The sequence below is a fragment of the Bactrocera oleae genome, chromosome 2 (assembly GCF_042242935.1).
Source record: "Bactrocera oleae isolate idBacOlea1 chromosome 2, idBacOlea1, whole genome shotgun sequence".
NCBI classification, from domain to species: Eukaryota; Metazoa; Arthropoda; class Insecta; order Diptera; family Tephritidae; genus Bactrocera; species Bactrocera oleae.
The window spans coordinates 5,430,888-5,453,437 of NC_091536.1; the positions used below are offsets into that span (position 1 = coordinate 5,430,888).

The following is a 22,550-nucleotide window of genomic DNA, read 5'->3' on the forward strand; positions in this document are numbered from 1 at the left end:
TAATACATATAATATATACCTACTGCTACATTTCGCACACCAAAAATTCAAATGACCTTCAATTAAGATTTTGTGTAAAATTACTTTTGAATATGGAAGTAAATTGGCTGCAATATGTAACAAAAAAACAATAACAACAAACAACCAAAAATTAAAGCTTTATAGGTGTAGCATACCTACATCGTATGTACATGAGACATGCCTTGAGCTGTTCATTAAACTATTTATGCATTACTAATTGCACATCAACGCGATGTCATTATGACAGTCTTAATAAATAAATCAAAATAAATTAACAGTTAAAATTATCCATTTGTATGCCATAATTACTGTTAGGTCGCTATGTCTTCGGTTTTCTGATATTCTAATAAAATATTACAAAAACAACTAATGCTTGTTGCATTAAATATTCCAGTATCGTTGTTGTAATAAAATCAGCCATTAAATACAATGACTCATTTTTAATTTAGTTAGATTTTAATCGAATGATCAATAATATCGTACATATACATACATACAAAAGCCACTGCGAGCATGTGGATAACGGTAATTTCCATACATTTTTCTCTACAATAATATAATCAAGAGCTTGAATAATTTTATATACATACATTTGAGCGCTTCTCATTGTGAGATTATCGGCGTTCGGCATTGACTGCATGAACGTTTTACATTCGAATTTTTAGTGTTCAAAACTTTAGAGCATTTTCCCACAACTCACTTTATCAAAGTCGGTGCTCTTCAACAATTTCAAAACTACTGCATTAATCCTTTTAAAATTTTGAACACTATTTCTCTACATAATTTACGAGCTAAAGCCGGAAAGTAGAAACAGTTAAGAAGTAGAACAAGAGACTATAGAACATCTTCTATGCGAGTGCAAGACTTTGTTTAAGAAAATAATCAAACGCAACTATCGATCGAGGGTTTCTTGACGACTTCTCGGAGGTTACACAAATACAACTTTTTGTAGTGGTGAGCTTCATAAGAAGTGAAGGGTGGTTCAGAAAGAACATAATAGAGTGAGGGGCTCTTATTTCCGGCGGTTTCGCAATAGGTCACTCTACCTAACTACCTAACGCCGGACAGATATTTTCATATTATTATTTGACAATAACAAATTAACTGATTATCAAATACCAAAGACCGCGTTTTTCTCTTCAAAATGTTTCAAAAAAATAAATAATAATGATCAGATGATATGTAATGAAACTTTGACAGTGTTCTAGTTAAAATTTCAAGACTCCAAGAAGAGTATATACCAGATATTTCATTTGCGATGTGAAATAATACATAATTTATAAGTTTATTCTGGATGGTCTTTTCATACTTCAAAATTCGAAACTTGAAAGGAGTGATTGTAAAAATACAAAATAAAAATTATTAATCAAAATACCAAAAAGCTCAAACGATGCGGAAAAGCGTTCATATGCAAACAGACAAACATAAATATTTGAGCGAAATGCTTTCAAGCAGAACTTAAGTACTTTTACGGTTAGATTTGTAAAAAAAATCGAGGACCGTTTTTATGATCATTCAAATTTATTTACGATATATGTGCATGTATAAATATGTATATATTTACATATCTAAATGACCATATACATAAGTTGATACAAAAATCGATAATTTTTTTTCATTTTATATTCTGAAAATTTTTTGGTAGACATATTTTTAGTTTTCATAATCTTTATAACATGCTAACCAAAAATGATTCCGATACCTTTAATAACTTTTGTGGTTTCGAAAATAATACAGATACATTTTTTTACCCACTAATATTTTATACCAATCTGATCGAAGTCGAAGATCTATGCGTGTTTGTATAAATTGGGGTTTTTCTTTGATTTTAACACAAAGAGAATAAAAGATTTAGTAAATTAATTATTGAGGTTATGTACTTGATTGTATACATATGTATATACCAGCAAATGCAACGACTAAAAGAGTATTTTATATGTTAATTTCAGAAGAACTGGTTTCTTTAACGTCAAATCCACCGATTTTGAGTGCGATAATAAGTGAATATATATGATGCAACAAACACATATACACACGTGTGTATAAATAATAAAAATCAATTAATTTATTATTTTTGTACAGTAAAATATACAAGAAACCCAACAACCAAGATGATTAATTAGCTGATTTTGTAAAAAAACAAATTAGAACACAAACATACATACATACATATTTTTGTATGTGAATTAGACTACTACTGCTTTAACTGTACATTGAAATTGCAGATAATTAATAGGCGACTTTGAAGCCTTGCTTTTATGTTTTATGTGCCGTTAAAATAACCCCAAAAAATTTTTAGCTTAAAACTAAAAAAGTATGCCAAAAATAGATTCGTTTGCGGCCGTGACAGGACTCGAACCTGCAATCTTCGGATTCGAAGTCCGACGCCTTATCCATTAGGCCACACGGTCCTTGTTGTTTAATACCAACCGTCCATGTATAAAAAGAACGAAATTTTCACTTTTATTGCGTAATTGTGTATGTATGTGTGTGTGCATGCGCACGCCGCATGAATCCTAACGTCCAATAACGGGGTGGATGCTCTCTCATGGGTGTGCAACCCACGCAGTCAGGACAAACAACCCCTGCCAGGTTGCGCCTTGCCACCCCAGCGAAGCTGAGCTATAACAGCATATACACGTTTCTGCTATGAAGTGGTGAAATAAATAATTGAATTAAAAATATTCACCACAGTTGGAAGCTTACACTAATCTTGTGAAATAAAATTGCATATATATACTTTTTTATAGGGTGTTTCCATTGAAGCAGATAGACGTTGTTTGAAATAAACTTAGCTGTGAGATATAACTATATATATAGGTTTAAAAACAATCAGTTATATTAATAAATATATATAATACATCACATAATTTACCTATTTTCCATTTGCCAAGCATTCTACAAGAGCGAATCGAACAGGCAACTAATATAATACACTTAAATAGCAATTTTCCATATAAGTATACGTGGAAAATAGGATATGGCTTTCTTGTATTGAACTCATTTGGAAAACTTTGCTGTGGCTTTCATATATAAATATTTGACAAGAGAGTATGACTCATACATAGTCAGAGAGAGAGAGAGAGATAACAGAAACTATTTCACAAATAAAAAGTTTTTCCACGCACTTTTAACTTTCATGATACCACGAACGAGCGCATTCTAATAACCAGTGGTACCAGAAGCCCAGCTTCAAAAGATCAATAATGTTAACGATAAGTTCGTCATGGTAGTTAGCGGCTTGTTGTCGCTAAAATAAATATTAAAGGGTAAGAAAATATCACGAAAGATTGCAGCCATATCAAACTGAGCTTATAAAATCCATGAGATTAAGTAACGCGAAAGTCTAACAATATTCAAATTTTTTAGTTAAATATCAAAAAGATCGAAAGTTTAAAACAAATATGTTGGAGTTTTGGTAAACTATATATAATCGTCCTCAAAAATATTTGCAGAATTCCGCTGTGGTATCTGTTCTTGAAGATATACCTATAAATGCAGACTCGCTCCAGATACATAGAACCGACTGTCATGTTGTGGTAAGAAGGTGAATTTCAATTTGTTCTGGAAGGAAGAAATATATGGTCAACCTTATTTGCTTGTAAAATATTTGCAATCTTTATCGAATACTTTTGTAAGTAATTTTAATAAGTATACGCCGTGTTGGACTTGTTTTTGATCGAAAAACAGCCAATCACTCAGTGAATGCTTAAAATTCTTCTCATAAAGTTCGTACGAAATTTACTTACAACTAATTTGGGAAGAACAAAATTAAAAATTCCAAACATATTGTAAATCTTCATTTAAAATTGAGGGTCCTGCAAAAGATTTCAAAATGAAAAGGAAAGCCACAAAGTGTTCTGCCCAAACACTAGCAACTAGGTAGCCTTCGACTTTCCTCGTCGCCCCCTCGCCCATAAACAATGAGTTTCCCCACCTGAATGTGCTCTAAATTACTGCAATTTATGGAAATCTATGTGCATGAAGATATAATATATTATTTAGCTAAATTTAAATCTTCTTCTTTAGCTAAATTTCAACTTAAAATAAAATTTTCAAAAAAACTTTTTCCATTTTGAAGGAGAAATGTCAGTTTTCACCTTCCTCACTTGAACTTAGATGTCTCACTTTCACTATTATTTACGTTCACTGAAAATTAACGGTGAGTAAAAGTGGTGAGAGACAAAATTTTCATTATTTAATTTAAGTTTTTCTTTTTGTGAACCGGCTAACTGTAATCACTGCCTACATGTACTTAACACAAACTAAAAAGCTTGGAAGTTACTTATAATTAAATATATATGGTCATACATACCTCACGTTCAATTGCCAACAGTTACTCGGCGCAAAACCACAAAATTCAGTACACCTCGCCAAGAAAGTGAGGAATCAAAGAAAAGCAAAGCAGCAAAACTTTTTCGAAATGTGAAGGCAATACACTCGATTTCAAATTAAAATACAACTAAAGAGGATATACATTAGGGTGGCACTTAGAAATTAATTAGAAGTTTTGGTTATGAGATATTTGTTTCATTATAAAAGCGGAAATAGTGATTTATTTCTGTGCTGAGGTAGTTTCCACTGCAGTTTTTAGGGACTGTTGCTGAGGTCTCACAGCTTGTCCCTTTAAAAATCTGGATCTGTACGGGTTACGTAGACGTAATTGTATGCAAGTCTAGATATTAAGCAGACTAATCATAAAAGTCATTTGTAGAGTAATTTTCGTTTTGATGGGAACATTCCATTTTCCGAGTACTTACTTCTCAATCGTATTTAAATAAATCGCGAGGTTAATTTGTTCTCCTTCGAATGGTGGTAATTGAAAGTAAGGTTTTTGACAATTTTTTTGAATGGACGAAAGATTTTTTACCACGAAGTTTGTAACACCCCGAATGATACGTCAAAGACCCGAAGTAGAGCCTCAGTTTTTGAGATATCGATCTGAAACACTGCACACGTCAATTTCTCTCCAATTTCATTGTCGGAACCGCCGCTATCGGACCACTGTAGCATGTAGCTGCCATCAAATTCCAATCCTTGACTGAAAAACTTTTTATTTTACGAGATATCTTCACGAAATTTGGCATGGATTATTGCCTAAAGCAACGGTAAAATCTCACAACAAAAAGTTCTGATCGGACTATTATAGCATCCAGCTGCCATACAAACTGATGTATGAAAATCCAGTCCTTGTAATTGATGAGATAGGAGACACAAAATTTGAAATTGATTATTGTACATTCCGACAAATTTACCGATAAAAATCAAGTTCTTGTATGGATTCTTTTATATTGTATTTGTGAAGGGTAATATCGTATAGCATCGGAGCAACTTAAGTCAACATTTTTTCTTAATTTTAATTATTTTTTCTTCCAGGGTCAGTTCGTATTATATAGGTATGATTATCACGAGATCTCACTTTTAAATAGATGATAATGAAGGTGATCGTGTGAAATAGTCAGAAACTCTTCAAGAAGGTATTTTTTGAAAAATTTTCTGGTTTGCTCTTAAGCAACATCGTTACGTTAGTAATTACAACTTTCGACTTCATAATTAACAATCATTACTATGTAAACCTTCGTATGGATACCACCAAGTAAAGTAAACATTTCTTGTAATTATTAATTACAACACAATATACGTTTAACACCTCTCGTATATACTATATTCTAGTTGGAAAAGTTTACCCCCAGCTGGTGCTCATATTGTTACAATGCCTTGATTGCCGTTTATGGCATAAAATGGTCAAGTTAATTTATATACATGCACATTTAGTGTGTACGAGTGCAAACTGGCAAATCAAGTCCACTTGACCACTGTAATACAGGTTCGCCGCCATTCTGTATGGTAGCTTGCCCATTGCGCAGCTAGCTGGCCTTGAGCTAAGAATTTATTCTCTCCTTCACTTTTGCAATATTGATTAACTATATTTAATAGCTAGGTATACAAGTTGTGTATTTAAAAATATATATTTCATTAGTTAAATGCACCAGCAGACAATTAAAATATTTTTTATATTGGAATAATAATACCCAAGAGTAATTGAATGCAGTAAATATGCATCAAATTGTTTACAAACATTTTTCAATCAAAAAATATCTATGTGAATTTATTTTATTTTATTAAATCGAACATCAATATCTTTATATATATATATTTACATATATATTTATCCCATTTGGTATTTTCAATTGTCAAAAATTAGTTTCCCATATACCGCTTTTACTATAACTGTTTATTTTGATCGAATTCGGGTTTTAAGCCTCTCCTCATGCTTTATTGACTACTTTCTGTGCTGCTGTTGAAGTACATTTGGCATAGCTTTCTTGAAATTTAATGCTGCAGCAGAGCGGGTATTTAGAATTTTCAATCGATTTGGAGCTTGCATAAGGTGGAGAGAAGTGAAGAAGAGAATTTACTACTGCTTTTTTTCAGATTTCAAAAACAAGTTATTACTTCTAACTTGGTTGTTGTATTATATTATTGCGCTCAAATGTAGGCAACATTTATAATAATATTTTGAGTTATAAACCTGGATTCCAATTAGTGTTACTTTGGGTTAAGTATTCATAAGGGTTTCAGTAGAAGTCACTAAACATTTATATACCTCTCTTGATAAACCAAAACTTCACCTTATGGTCACTGCTCATAATTTGAAAACGGATTCTAAAATGACTTTCTTTTCTAGCGGAATATTTTGTAATTAATCGGAAGATGAACCTTCAAAACAAAAAAACTTCGTGTTTTTTAACTCTTTGAAACTAAAGAGAATATTTTTCATTTATATATAAAATGCTCACAAAAGAAAACTTTAATCGAAATAAAATGAAAATCTAGTCTGCTATTTATTCAAACTTAATGGGAAATATTTATTATTATTCGAAAGAACATTATTTGACATTTATTTTTTGAAGATTATCTCTTTCACATGTTGGCCGCGGCTATGTTTTAAATGGTGCATCCGTTGAGTCCAATTTTCGATGACTCGTATGAGCATTTCAACTGGTAACTGGCGAAAGACACGCGTGACGTTTAACTCCAATTCCTTAATCGAAGTGGGGGTGTCTGCATTGAATTAAGACTTTACATATCCTTACAGAAAAAAGTAAAACGGTGTGATATCACACGAGCTTGGTGGTATCTCAAAAACTGAGGTACTAGTGAACAGACAGACATCGGCTCAGCTCGTCACGCTGACCATTTGCAAATATATATAGTATATAGGGTCTCTGTCGCTTCCTTTTGGGTTTAAAAAAGTTTATGCCAAACTTAAAATACCCTGTTCAGGGTATAAAAATATAACCTATTAGTCTTTTAAATTGGTGTAATTGAGTATACATAGATATGGATTTTCACATATGTTTTAACACAATATTTTCTCCACTAGCATTATGTGTTGTTGAAATATAGGTTTTGGGGCAATTAAAACTGCGCAAGCGTAACAAACAAATCGGAAATTTGCAGAAATCGACACGTTAAGTTTCATACAAATATGTCGATTGCCTAAACAGTTGAGAAATTACGAAAATGCGCGAATCAGCACGAAAAGTTTTCGGACCATTGATTATTAATTGCCGCAAAATTTCGCAAATTCACAGTGGGCTTGTGAAAAAGCACATATACATAGATAATTATGTATACAAATTTTGGAAGAGAATGTACGAGTGATTACGATATGATAATAAAAAGTAATGCAATAATATAAAAGTTTTATGATTGCGGCGCTGTTAAGTCTTCATAAATCGCCTCGAAGTTTCGCACTGGTCATTTTGAATAGCCAAAAAATTGTACGCTTTAATTTGTAAAGCATAAAAAATCAGCTTTAAAAGCTTGCAATGAATTATCGTTTTAATACAAGCTCAAATTGTCTTTAAAAAGTTAAGTAAACATAAGCCAAAGTTGGTCGAAACCTGAAAGACACAAAAGCCTGACGCTGAATTCTCGCATAGCACAATGGCTGCGAGTGGAAAGCATATTTGTGAGCGCAAACTGGATTTCGAAGACATTGCTTCTAGTCATAACTGTGCTGTATTTAGTATTTTTGTCATTATTATTATAATTATTTTAGCGAAACTTTAATTAAAACTTATTGTTAGGAGAATGAGCAAATAAAAATGTTTTTTATGCCAGAATTTGGCTTAAAGCAGATGTAGTATGTGCCGCTGATACTTAATCGCTGTTTAATTAATATTTAATGTATACAGGTTAGGTTAGGTTAGATCGTGGGGTTGAGCCAAAATCGATGTTACCCATAAACTTCTAAAATGTAGATCACCAGATCCGCATCGATCGACGAATCGTTTTGTGTTTAATACAAATTTATTAATAATAATATTAATCCCAGCAATTTCGCTAAGTTTGCAAAGGTGTTTCTACTGAGTTATTGCAATCTCGTACACAGTCGCACAAGTTTTGTTTGTTGACCAGCGCTTGCTGAGCTCACTAGAGGTCCAAAGGTCCAACGCCAGAATGCAAGCAAACATCGGAAGACCGACTCCACTATAATCGGATGAAATTGAGGAAAAGGTGCCTGCCCTAACCAGCTCATCGGTTTTGCAGTTTCCAGTGATACCGCTGTGATCAGGCACTCATACTAGTCTAATATATAAGAAGCTTGAAGCTATTGCTAATGAGGTCATGCAAATGAATGCATTTACATACATATAAATATAAACTATATTTTTCAATATCAACCAACGCTTATTTAGACACCCTTTAAAAATTAGAACTTAGCTGCATACTTCATTAAGCGAATATTTTATTGTCGCTACTCAAATTTAACTTCCATTCCTCTTATTCCTCTTTTACATAGGATTCCGTAATAACAATGACCCCAACATATTTATTTTAAGCATTCAAGGTTGGTCAGTGCTGTAGCAATTCATGGTCCAGATGCAAGACAGTTTGATAAATTGAGTCACCCAACGTTTATCGCTGCAAAGCTGCATGATATGGTTGCTGCTTAATGAATTTGTACACTTATGCAGATCAGATCGCATCACAGGCATGGGACCATACACACATACATTCATATTACGCATATATATTATAGATATGTGTATGTATTATACGAGTATGTTTGCATACATATTCTTAGCACCTAATTAAACAAAGTTAAATTCAATCATAATGTAACACAATGATGCCGCATAGGCGACAAGAGCATTAAAGAATAATTGATCAATTCATATACCATATATCTGATCAAATTTGAACCGGACTAACAAAAAATATCTTTTCACGTATTTTTATACAAATGTTTATAATCGTCTTCAAAATTAGCCCCTGGGCTAATAAATTCATGGCAAAGATCAATTCACTTTTCCGTACACTTGTTATAAGCCTCGGCTGGAATCGCCTTCAGTGCCTTTACCGAATTGTGTTCTTTTTTCGGTTGTTAGACAGTTTCAACGTCATATTCATAAACCCACGTCTATTCACCAGTAATGCTGAATATCGGCTCCTCAGCTACGTTGTCATGTCTTTGCGACCTCTACTCAACATCGTTTTAGCAAAAGAACCTGATCTTTTGATACGAGTTCAGCATTGATATGTTTCATTACCGACAACAGCGTCACATGTCTTAGATGGATCGGCGCATTCAGAAATTTGCAAACAAATTTTAATAGTACTTCAGTAACCTATAAGACTCAAAGCGGTATATATGCACGCATTTGTAGATAAAAAAATCTAAAGAACTCGGAAAGATCAATGAAATTTATATCAAATTATCCCTGTAATGGGACCAAAAAAACCGTCAATGAAAATATCTGTCTAAACTTGGTGCAAAATAGAGCGAACGAATTTGTACTCGTTTTTATTACGATTTAAAAAGGGCTAAACTAATCCTTTCCGACTATAATAATTTAACTTCTAAGCTCACGGGATCATAAAGTACTATAAAATATAAACATTATATAGTAAATTTTGGAAATATTCCGTATTACAAACCAGTCTCCTTAAAAGCTTTTACTAAAATTTATTATTTCTCTTCACTTTTCAGCTGCAACAACTCGATTTAAAGCAAGCGAGACAACAACAACCTCAGGCTCAAAGCATTTTGATAGCTGAGACAAACTATAAATAACAACAGAGCCACAAACATTTGTGGCAACAGCAGCAACAACAAGCGTAACAATATTTTCGCATCCAGTTTGTGAAACCGTGGGAGATGTCTGCCGTAAGGCATCGGCCCCTGGCACCGCCAGGCAATGCCGGCGACAGCGATGACAACTTTACAGACGACGAGAGCACACCATTAACCCAAGATATTTATGGTGGAAGGTAAAGCAATACTTACAAACGTATATACAACAACAGTTAAACGTATTAAACTTAAATGTATTCATGTCAAGCATCAACAAAACAAACGACGCGCAAAAGGCCTACGACTTCAACACACAATAGATTTTGAGTTCAAATGCAGTTGCAACGTGCCACAAGTGTTGTTGCATGACGGGCGCAGGCGCCTTGACAACCCAAGGGGCAAATTGTGCGTTTGCTTTGTTGTTGTTGTCGCCTTTGCGCAAAATGTTATTTATGCAAATTAGCATGTAAGTGCACTGATAATGTGACAGCTATGAAATGAACAATGAACAACGGCATATTTGAATGTATCTGGTACTGTGCATTAGGGTGGGGCCATTATTAAAACAACATGTCTCCAAAATTTATGCAGACGTTAAAGAATTAAAATGTGTTTGTATCGCACACTAACTACAAAAGAGTCGCAACTCAAAAAATCATAAATTTTCAAAAAACAGTTTCTATAAAAGTTATTGAAATGTTACAGTCAAACTGTCGTCCATAAAGGGGAATATCTTCTTCAAAGTGCATCTTACTCAAATATAATTGATTTTCCAGTTTAACAGAGAATTTAAGAGACATTTTTGGATTAATAATGAATACAATTAACACAAAAGTAGACCTAACGGGGATTTTTCAGTTAAGTAAGATAGTGATGACAATGAAATTTCTAGGTTAGGTAGATAAGTGATATATGGTATGTACATACATATGTCCACTTTACCTTTAACTTGCTTAATTTCATATGAATTTTGAAGTTTATTTCACAAAAATAGATCAAGTATGGAGTGTTATGAAGTTATATCACTTGTAGTGATATTCAGAGCCGACCAGCACAAAGAAAGAGTCGTATCAACGGTCACCTACCACGCAAACTTAATGACGGGGGGTCCAGGAGATCGAAGACCGTGAAGGCTGCAGGTTATTTTGCGTTACCCGCGATGCACCAATTCAGTTGTTTCCAATGATCTAAGCTTGACAAAGTTATCATAATTTACGACGTGCATTCATACATATATTATCCTGATTCAGACGCTCACTTTCGTATAAAGGCATCTCATTTCTTGGGCAAAGTTTGCCTTCTTGTTACAAGCAATATGTTATTATTGCAATCCATTTGATGTCTAATTATTTTTTCATTTCAAAAATTATCGAAATTGTAATCCCATTTTATTTTTGGCACACCCTAATATAAGACGTACACATAACATTATATTTGTGTATGTGTATTCCTACATACACTCATATCTATGAATGTGCATGTCGCAACTATTTCCACAATCTTCCAGCCGTTAGTCAAAACAGTGGCTCAGTAAATATGCGGCCTGGTCAAATATGACGGAAATAACACATCAAATTACCTTTAAATCGTGCATTTTTAGTGGCCAAAACATGTAGCAGGCAAACCACACACACATATGAGTATAGTGTGGTATTCAGCTTGCAAATCAATGTTGGTTATTAGATTTCGGAATCAATAAACATATATATTGTATTATCGAAGTTCCAACCTACATAAAATACGCCATTGTTAGTGAAAAAAGAACAACTGTTGTTGATCTGGATGTATCCATAACCTTATGGAAACTAAGTTCCATTCGTTTAGCACGTTAGGGCGGAGGGAAGAGTTCTCAGTATTAACTCAGATATAGCCAATCTGGTATTGTACATAGAATACCATCCTGGAAACGAAATAACGGAACTATTACAAACTTACTGTTCTTACTAAAACGCTTAAAAGGGTCATAATAGATATCAAAGTGTAAAAATATATCTGCACAAAAGTCTAAATTTATAGAAGGTCGGCAATGTCAAACCTTTTTATTTTAAGAAAAAGTTACTCTTAATAATATTGCGCACTTCTCTGAGAGCTTCGCGGTAGTCTACTTGGAATATTGTCCACTTCCAATACACCCAGTAGAAGCTGGTTTTAATTTTAGTTAATGCCTGCATTGCTTTTTATCTCATAGAGAATTGTAGTAAAACTCAATTTGAACAAAAGCAAGCTGACGTTAGTTATGAAATGAAAATTCCTCAAGTGCAGAAACGCCCGAAACCAGTCATACGGAACTGTATGAAATATGCTACACTACAATTAAATAACTGTGCGCAAACTTGAAATGACTGACCTCACACGGCTCTTTTATTTATTTATGTTAAAGCACTTAAAGCTGGTTCCTACAACAAAGGTGCGGCTCTGCAATCATAATTAATCACTTTTACTTTTATAATTATTACAAAGGCACAAACCTAAATACATACCTTATATAGAAATGTGCTGCAAAACTATTTGCAATGCCGGAACTTATTTCATTCAAGCACTGATTACTCGCGCCGTACTTTAGAATGAGTAATTAACCCCCCACAGGCCAGCTATAATTGAACAAAATGAACCAGATAGACGCCATTAAATATTAACTTCTAAGAACAAAATTTTTTACCATCGTTACAGCCAACGCACAATACAAGAAACAAAAGGCTGGGATGTCTTCCGTGATCCACCGATTAAGATCGAGACAGGCTCGACGGCCAATCAGGAATGCCTTGAACTCACAGTTAAAATATTGAAGATCTTCGCGTATGCTTTTACATTCATCTTGGTGTTAACAGGGGGGGTTTTGGCGAAGGGCTGTGTATTATTTATGACATCACAAATACGTAAAGATAAGAAAATAGAATACTGCAATAAAGATTTGGTATGTTAAATGTTACATAATAAACTTTAGCATTAATAATAAATATGCACTTGTAAATCATGCTCAAGGGTCGTGACAAAACATTCGTGGTGAAATTGCCCGAGGAGGAGCGCATCGCATGGATTTGGGCGTTACTGATTGCCTATGCGATACCCGAGATCGGTGCCTTCATACGTTCGTCGCGTATTTGTTTCTTCAAAACATTTCGTGTGCCCAAGACTGGACACTTTCTCTTCGTTACACTGATGGAGAGTCTGAGTTGTTTTGGTACTGCTTTACTTATGTTCGTCGTGCTGCCACAAATTGATGCCATACAGGGTGCCATGTTGACGAATTGCTTGTGCGTTATACCTGGTATACTGGGACTTTTGTCACGTTGTGCGAAGGAGGGTAAACGCGCCGTGAAGGTACTCATTGATATGGCTGCGATTGCGGCACAAGTAACTGGTTTCGTTATATGGCCATTACTAGAGAATCGTCCAGAATTGTGGGTAATACCGATCGCCTGCGTGATGATTTCTTGCGGTTGGTGGGAGAACTTTGTGTCGTTGCAATCGCCCATCGGCTTGGTGCGCGCAATGGGACGCGTAAAGGATGAGATGCGCACTACTCGTTACTTCAGTCACATGTTCCTTTCATTATGGAAGATTGTGTTGTTTGTCTGTTTCGCGCTACTGATCTTTTGGGCGCAAGGCGACGAGCCTGGCAACATATTCAGCATGTTTGGTGACGCGTTGGGACCACATAAGATTTCAATTGACGAATTGGCTACCAGTTTGACGGGCAACTTGCCAGACACACTGGATGCGGCCAATATAGATAGCATAGAGATTGACGCCGTACACAATATGGTTATTTATGTGCTACTCATACAAATTTTTGGCGCTTACCTTTGTTACATCTTCGGAAAATTCGCTTGTAAAATTCTGATACAGGGCTTCAGTTATGCCTTCCCGGTTAGTTTAACCATACCTATCACGGTTTCACTGTTAATCGCAGCCTGCGGCTTGCGCATAGACGATCCTTGCTTTTTCCATGACACCATTCCGGACTATCTGTTCTTCACAAGTCCACGCAACTTCCGTTTCAATGATTTCGTGACACAACAAATGGCTTGGGCGTGGATTTTGTGGCTGCTTAGTCAAACATGGATCTCACTGCATATCTGGACACCAAAGTGTGAACGTTTGGCTACAACGGAAAAGTTATTCGTACGTCCAATGTATTCGGCACTACTGATTGATCAGTCTATGGCCATGAATCGACGCAGGGATGACCAAGCTGACGTGAAGACCGAGGTAAGTGTAGTTGCATACAATCAAAGAAAACATCTAATATATTTCTCGTAATTATCCTTCTGCAGGATTTATCGGAAATCGAGAAGGAGAAAGGCGACGAATACTACGAAACCATTTCTGTGCACACCGATGGTTCAGCTATACAAAATAAGCCGAGCATTAAGTCTTCAGATCACATTACCAGAATATATGCGTGTGCCACCATGTGGCATGAAACTAAAGACGAAATGATGGAGTTCTTGAAGAGTATTATGCGCATGGACGAGGACCAGTGTGCGCGACGTGTCGCCCAGAAGTATCTGCGCATAGTCGATCCGGATTACTATGAATTCGAGAGTGAGTAGCTAAAGTTTAAAACGTTTTATTAACTTCTAATTAACCACTCTTTGCTTCAGCACATACTTTCTTCGATGATGCTTTTGAAATTTCCGACCACAGCGATGACGACATTCAAGTTAATCGTTTCGTTAAATTGCTTGTAGCCACTATGGATGATGCGGCTTCTGAAATTCATCAGACCACCATACGCTTACGTCCACCCAAAAAGTATCCAACCCCATATGGGGGTCGTCTAGTGTGGACTCTGCCTGGTAAGACCAAGTTCATTACACATCTCAAGGATAAGGATCGTATACGTCATCGTAAACGTTGGTCACAAGTTATGTACATGTACTATTTGCTCGGTCATCGTCTCATTGAGCTGCCAATATCAGCTGATCGTAAAGACGAGATTGCGCAAAACACTTACCTGTTAACATTGGATGGCGATATTGATTTCAAACCGAACGCTGTAACGCTACTGATCGATTTGATGAAGAAGAATCGTAACCTGGGCGCGGCATGTGGACGCATTCATCCTGTGGGTTCCGGTCCTATGGTATGGTATCAACTCTTCGAGTACGCTATTGGTCATTGGCTGCAAAAGGCCACCGAACATATGATCGGTTGTGTGCTTTGTAGTCCTGGTTGCTTCTCACTTTTTCGTGGCAAAGCGCTTATGGACGACAATGTTATGAAAAAGTATACTACACGTTCAGATCAAGCTCGTCACTACGTACAATATGATCAGGGTGAAGATCGTTGGCTTTGTACTTTATTGCTACAACGTGGTTATCGTGTCGAATATTCAGCTGCCTCCGATGCGTACACTCACTGTCCCGAAGGTTTCAATGAGTTCTACAATCAGCGTCGCCGTTGGGTGCCTTCTACCATCGCGAACATTATGGATCTGCTGGGTGACGCCAAACGTACTATAAAGATTAACGACAACATTTCGCTGCTCTATATCTTCTACCAAATGATGTTAATTGGCGGCACCATTCTTGGACCTGGCACGATTTTCCTTATGTTGGTGGGTGCTTTCGTAGCCGCTTTCCGCATAGACAATTGGACCTCCTTCCACTACAATATCGTGCCGATTTTACTCTTCATGTTAGTCTGTTTCACTTGTAAATCGAATATACAACTATTTGTAGCACAGGTGCTATCCACGGCGTATGCACTCATCATGATGGCGGTAATCGTGGGTACGGCTTTGCAATTGGGTGAGGACGGTATCGGTTCACCATCCGCTATATTCTTGATTGCTATGACGGGTTCATTTTGGATAGCGGCGTGTTTGCATCCGCAAGAGTTTTGGTGCATTTCTGCAGGTCTCATCTATTTGCTTTCCATACCATCTATGTACCTCTTGCTCATTCTGTATTCGATCATCAATCTGAATGTCGTCTCTTGGGGCACGCGTGAAGTGGTCGCTAAAAAGACGAAGAAGGAAATAGAAGCGGAAAAAAAAGCAGCCGAAGAAGCTACCAAGCGTGTAAAGCAAAAAAGCATGCTGAGTTTCTTGCAAAGTGGCATTGGCGATAATGGAGATGAGGAGGGTTCCATTGAATTCTCATTAGCTGGTTTATTCCGCTGTATACTCTGTACGCATGGCAAAACATCGGAAGATAAAGCACAACTCACTGCAATTGCTGAATCTTTAAACACCATCAAGACGAGGTTGGAAGCTTTGGAGCACACTTTAGATCCACATGGTCATTCACGTCATGGACGCAGACGTACTACATCTAGCGGCTCAAAGGATCATCATTTGTTGTCTTCGGTTGCCGAAAAGTCTGGTGATGATTCGGAGGTATCAGATTCAGACACTTCGGCAGAACCACGTCAAGAACGTGATTTTCTGACAAATCCATTCTGGATTGAGGACCAAGATTTGCGTAAGGGAGAGGTTGACTTCCTGTCAAGCACGGAAATTCAGTTCTGGAAAGACCTAATCGACAAATATCTATTCCCTATCGATAATGATCCGGTGGAACAGGTAATTTTGTGGTTCTTTTCATTTGCGTCCACACTTCCGCTGAACGCAAATGCATTTACAAGGTGGATTAATACAAAAATCGTACACCAAAGTTTTCGTGAATTATTTCGCCAGCGTTGTACGCTAGCGGATGTGCTCAGCTATAACAATTTTCGCATTTCCCTATTGTTTTTAATGATTCTCATATTTCAATTAATAATGTGCATGAATTTTTTAGGCGAGAATTGCTAAAGATCTTAAAGAGTTGCGCGATTCCTCCGTGTTTGCCTTTTTCATGTGTAATGCGCTATTCGTTTTAATTGTGTTCTTGTTGCAATTGAACAAGGACAACATACACGTGAAATGGCCTTTTGGTGTACGCACAAACATAACCTACGACGAATCCACACAAGAGGTAAATTTCGGCAAGGGGATTTCATGCACGTGACGTCAAATGACACTGGGAACTGTAACGCACACACAAATTTTCATAAAAGGTCAAAATAAAAATAATCGACGTTTGACGTCATCGTGAAAGAAATCCCCAATTGAACATTTTACTAACATATTTCTTTTTTCTTTTCTCCTCTTCTTATATTTAAACATTAAAAAATCAACTATCTTTTAAAATGGAAATTAAAAATTTTATAAAAAATAAAAAAAACAAACACTCAAATAAATCATAAAATGTGCAAATGCTTTGTGCGGTGATGCGTTCAACGAAACAAAACCAAAACAAAAACCGAAACTGACTTAATCGTACGCAATAATGGCTTAATCTCATAACCAAACAAACCAAATGTCACAAACGAAAAAATATCGCTGATGAATGTTAAAACAAATTATTGTTATTATTAAACTAAATTGAAATCAAAACAAAATACAACAACAACAAACAGGCACGCATCGCAGCCGATCTCATTGATTTGAGGAACAAGTCCGTCTTCGCATTTTTCATGGCCAACGCCTTGTTCGTCTTGATTGTGTTCTTGCTTCAGCTGAACAAGGATAAATTGCACGTTGTCTGGCCACTGGGCGTCAAGACAAATATAACGTATATTGAAGAGACATCAGAGGTTTTTATCTGTTGTATTTCTCAAAGTCAATGAAACTCTTTGTTGTTCACACACACTTTCTTCTAACTGTTGTCATGGTTTTGCTGTACATTTTTCCGTTTTAACTCTTTATATACATAATTACATACATATATGTATATATTCGTATATAAAAAATGGTTTATAACCTAAATAAATTGTAAAAATTATGAATAACAAAAATCTCCTACATTTGGGCAAAATTAATAAAAGCAGAACTAAAAATAATAAAACTTGTATACACCCCTTTCCCTCATAGTAACTGCTCTATTCCTTTTTAATTTTTAAAATTTTTATTTTTGACTTTTTAGTTTTTTCTTTGTGTTTAACAATGTTTAAAAACTTCCTTTCGCGTTCAAAATTGACTCACAAACCAAAAGACATATTTCCAAAGCTATAAATAGAAAAGCGGTTTCTGGATCTCTTGTAAAATCTAATTATATGTTATATACTTGACAGTTCACGCATACTGTCAAATAATCGAAATTCCGTTATTGTCAGTGTTGTTTTAATGTTTCCATCACCTAAAACCCAAGTATAAATAATATACATTATATAATTTTTTTATTATTTTGGGTGTGGTTATATAATATATTTTGTACATATACAAATAAAATATTGTTAACACATAAGTTATTTATTTATTACTTGATTGCTTAGAGAATGGTTGCACGCTTTAACTTAATTTATATAAAAATATGCCTCAAGACTTCACCTATTTAAACGCTCACGATGTTATTCACTTTGTGCTTGCTTTGTATTTATTATATTTGTATGTAAATCAGAAAATATTCTATATATCATCGCAGAAAATCACTCGTAAGTGCTGAATGAAATCGGTCATGCTGATTTTAGTAGTATGAATTGTCTATTAGATATTCTATCTTATCAATACAAAATTTTTTCCAGCATTTCGTTTAGCGCTTGTGGTCAGTTTGGATCTATAGATATCTAAAAGATACTACACTTACTACTACTTACGATTAGTAAGTCTCCGCACTATCCAATTGAGTTTTAAACAGTGGCCTTGAACTCTCCTCAACTTAATCCACCTATATTGCTTCGTCTCCCGATCCGCAGTTCTTCTCAATACTTTATGGGTTTTAATGAGGAAGCAATTCCTACCGATTTATGCATTACTTTACAATACATTATTTGCCAAGTAATTTTTGTCTATGAACTTAAGTATTAAAAAGCTACATCGTTTCTTTTCTGAGTAATTATGGCTATGGTAACTTTAATAAGAAAGGCTGAAACCCTAGATTTATGCTATGAGATAAGGTCTACATCAGTTTTTTGGCGGCACATATTATGTGTACTGAACCTCTCTAGACCTTTAACAGTATTAAAATATTTGAAACTCCTCACCATCTCAGAAATTTAGCAGAAAAGCACTTGAAATCTTGATCTTGTTTCAATAATCTCACTACCAAATGGGCTGCAAAATCTTGCACCTAATAATGAAGGAACGACATAACTTCCATCTAGAGCAATGCATTTGTTTTAACTGTCCTCCGTCATTTGGATACAGGTTCAATAATGTGTAGCTTTGAAGCTCTGATCCTAATCAGCAAACCTAGCAAACTAAGGGAAGAAAGAACAATCGCTGGGAGTCAGATCTGGGGAATATGATGGGTGTGGGATTTTTTCATAGCCTAAGTTCATCAATTTATATTTTTTGAGGTTCTTCTACGCCATATGGCTGCGTAAAGATCATACAAAGGTCCATGAGTATAATTTTCGGTATAAAATATACACATTTACTCTATCAAGACACAGAATATCTTGCCATATATTCTTATCTCTTTCTCTATTTTCAATATTTAGCTTCAAATTATTTATACTTTCTTTTCAAACAAATTTTTCTCGATTTTTAAGAAACAAAGAATCTACTGTAGTTGTTTGGAGGCGCCGCTGCTTGGTGTGTAAATCATGAAGTTAGAGTTTACAGATCTTAAAAGTCTCTAGCTTTTATATTGTCTTATTTCAAATAGAATAAAATCAATAATTGTCTTAACAATATTAAAAAAAAAAAACTTGCACTTTAAGTTGCTTTGAAATAAAAAATTAGAAAGCACTTATTCTAAATTGCACTTATTTATTAAACCTGCAAGCTTTCATTAAATTAGCTTATAATTTTTGTAGTATTTAATACTCGTATCCTTATAAAATTTATGTTTTGTGTAGCAAAAAAATCCAAAAAAAAATCTTCGTAACTATAATGCAAAACTATTCCGTTCTCGATTTTCGAGCGAATTTTTAAGGATAAATGTTTAGACAAAGCCAGCACAATGTTGGATTTCGCATAACTCCCACAAACTGAACATTTTACTCTTTTACCGTGAACACGACCACCAACAATGCCACTACAACCACGTCCAGTCTATACAAAGTCTTCACAAACAACAGTAACCGTTACTACTTAAGACATGAACTTGCCAACAAATAAATACTCGTACCCGTACACATACATAAATACATTTCATAAACCGTTACCAAACATGGGTCACCCTTTTAGTATGCAAGACACCTGTCCATAACAGCTAACCCTTGCATTGCTCAAACGAACATTTACGAACCCATCCCAAACAAACAATCATATAATGACTCATATGATGAACAAAATCACACACATTGCACATAAAAATGGTTAACAGCAGAATTTTTATAATTGTATTATACTTTTTTTCTTATAGTACAACTTTAATTTTAATTTGTGTAACTAACCTACAAATTACCACGGTTTTCTTGTATGACTGTGCAACTAAGCTCGATTTCTTTGTTTTGCCACCCACTTTCCACTTTTAGGTACACATTTCTAAGGAATATCTACAATTGGAACCGATCGGCTTAGTGTTTGTGTTTTTCTTTGCGCTCATTCTGATCATACAGTTTAGCGCTATGTTGTTCCATCGTTTCGGCACCATTTCGCATATACTCGCCTCCACGGAGTTGAATTTCTGCAAGAAGAAGTCGGAGGACACTTCACAGGATGCTTTAATAGACAAGGTACATATTCATCTAAAGAAAAACCACCTAAAATTTATATTCTCACACTTTACACTCTCTTAACTGTTTCCCGCTTACATGCAGCACGCAGTGGAGATCGTCAAGAACTTGCAACGTCTTCAAGGCATAGACGGTGATTACGACAATGACTCCGGCAGTGGGCCCGATCGCATTGCACGTCGTCGTACGATACAAAATCTGGAGAAGGCACGACAACCGCGTCGCCAAATCGGCACCTTGGATGTTGCTTTCAAGAAGCGTTTCCTCAAACTAACAGCGGATGAAAATAATCCAGGTAAATCTCTTATTGTTTTACAAAAATATTTATTGAAACTAATGGCACATACTTCAAACAGCAACCCCAATACTCACGCGCCGCTTGACAATGCGCGCAGAAACGATACGCGCGCTGGAAGTGCGTAAGAACTCGGTAATGGCGGAACGACGTAAGTCAGCTATGCAAACACTCGGCGCAAAGAACGAGTATGGCATAACAACGACAGCAGCGGTAGGTCACAAAATACAATTTAGTCCTTGCATATCAACTCTGAGACAATTAACTCCTTTAAGTTTAATATACTAAATAAATAACATTGACATGACTTAACCCAACTTTCGATCTGACAATCGTAAGCATTTTTAAGAACTTATCGTAACATAGTAAGGAAGGGCTAAGTTGCCAGAATCAAAGCCTGGGAAATACCTTCAGGTGCATAAGGTTTGTTAGAACAACGAAAATCAATATATGTGGTACATGAATGGTAGTTTGGGTAATTTGTGGCCAATTTCACATATTTTCGACATTAAACTATAGTATATCCAATATTATACGTTCAGCCAATTTTGCTAAGGTATCTTACTTATTTGCCGATATATGTCAGCCGATAGTTCGAAAATCTAAAGCTAAAAGAATTATTGACCCGATACAACCCATTTTTGACATATAACATATTAATATCAGAAAAGAATTATCTTCGAATTTATATAATCTATCTGGCATACTCGTATTGACCGATATTTTCGATCAAATGTTAAATGTAGGAACTGAGGTCCACATATTCGGTATCTGGCGGCTTGAATAGCTTTAGTACGATTCAGACAATTTTTGGTCATAAGGTGGCGCAACTCAAAACCACTATTCGTGATAAGTTTTATCCCAATACATTCATTGATGCTTGATTTACATCCTCGAAAGTGAAAGAACCAGATGGAATTTCAAATTGTGTTACATGGGAAGTAGGCGTGGTTGTAGTCCGATGTCGCCCATTTTCGCACTGAAACATAGGAATGTGAAGGTAATATTACATACCAAATTTGGTCGACATCGGTCGAGTCGACAGATATATTGGTTCTTACCGAAATGTGGGCGGTGCCACACCCATCATCCAATTTTGACCCCAGCTCTTATAAAGTCCTCTTGTATCATCCTAGGTGTATAATTTTATGTCTCTGGCGTATTTATTTATACTTTTAGTAGTTTTCAACATAACCGTTATATGCGGAGTGGGCGGGGTGATCACCTGATTTCATAAATTTTTACAATGTCGGTAGAGGGGCTTAATCGAATTGTCTTGAGAGAATTTTACTGTTGTACCTTAAGGGGTTTAGGCGAAATGTACATTAAATGTACATTTATTCAAAATTTTTATCCCACAGGTGCCTCTTACCACTATGCTTGGTTATGGCACTAGATATATTTTCGTTTAATTACGTTTTGTGGGCGTGGCATCGATTACGCCCATCTACAAACTTGTCCTTACTTTATTGCCAAGCAACACATGTAACCGAAATTCGGATTTCCACTTGTCGCGTCATGCTAATCATTTAT

At 35.5% G+C, this 22,550-nt stretch overlaps 1 protein-coding gene and 1 non-coding gene across 4 annotated transcripts in view; one reads left to right on the forward strand and one right to left on the reverse strand.

The window, feature by feature from the left end:
• kkv (hyaluronan synthase-like protein kkv) overlaps positions 1–22,550 on the forward strand; it is a 39,831-nt gene that overhangs the window by 12,176 nt on the left and 5,105 nt on the right. For 2 of the 3 annotated variants that reach the window (XM_070107461.1, XM_070107460.1), the window contains exons 2-10: positions 10,025–10,305; positions 12,779–13,022; positions 13,091–14,320; positions 14,386–14,656; positions 14,716–16,640; positions 16,858–17,034; positions 20,522–20,722; positions 20,807–21,017; positions 21,079–21,230. In XM_070107461.1, the coding sequence (XP_069963562.1) occupies positions 10,193–10,305; positions 12,779–13,022; positions 13,091–14,320; positions 14,386–14,656; positions 14,716–16,640; positions 16,858–17,034; positions 20,522–20,722; positions 20,807–21,017; positions 21,079–21,230 (4,524 nt within the window). In that variant the 5' untranslated portion in view covers positions 10,025–10,192. Of the gene's footprint in view, positions 1–10,024; positions 10,306–12,778; positions 13,023–13,090; positions 14,321–14,385; positions 14,657–14,715; positions 16,641–16,857; positions 17,035–17,518; positions 17,696–20,521; positions 20,723–20,806; positions 21,018–21,078; positions 21,231–22,550 lie in introns of all 3 variants that reach the window. The other variant, XM_036373429.2, reaches the window with a different exon arrangement.
• On the reverse strand, positions 2,360–2,433 carry TRNAR-UCG (transfer RNA arginine (anticodon UCG)). Its single transcript has one exon. It is a non-coding gene; the product is annotated as a tRNA-Arg (tRNA).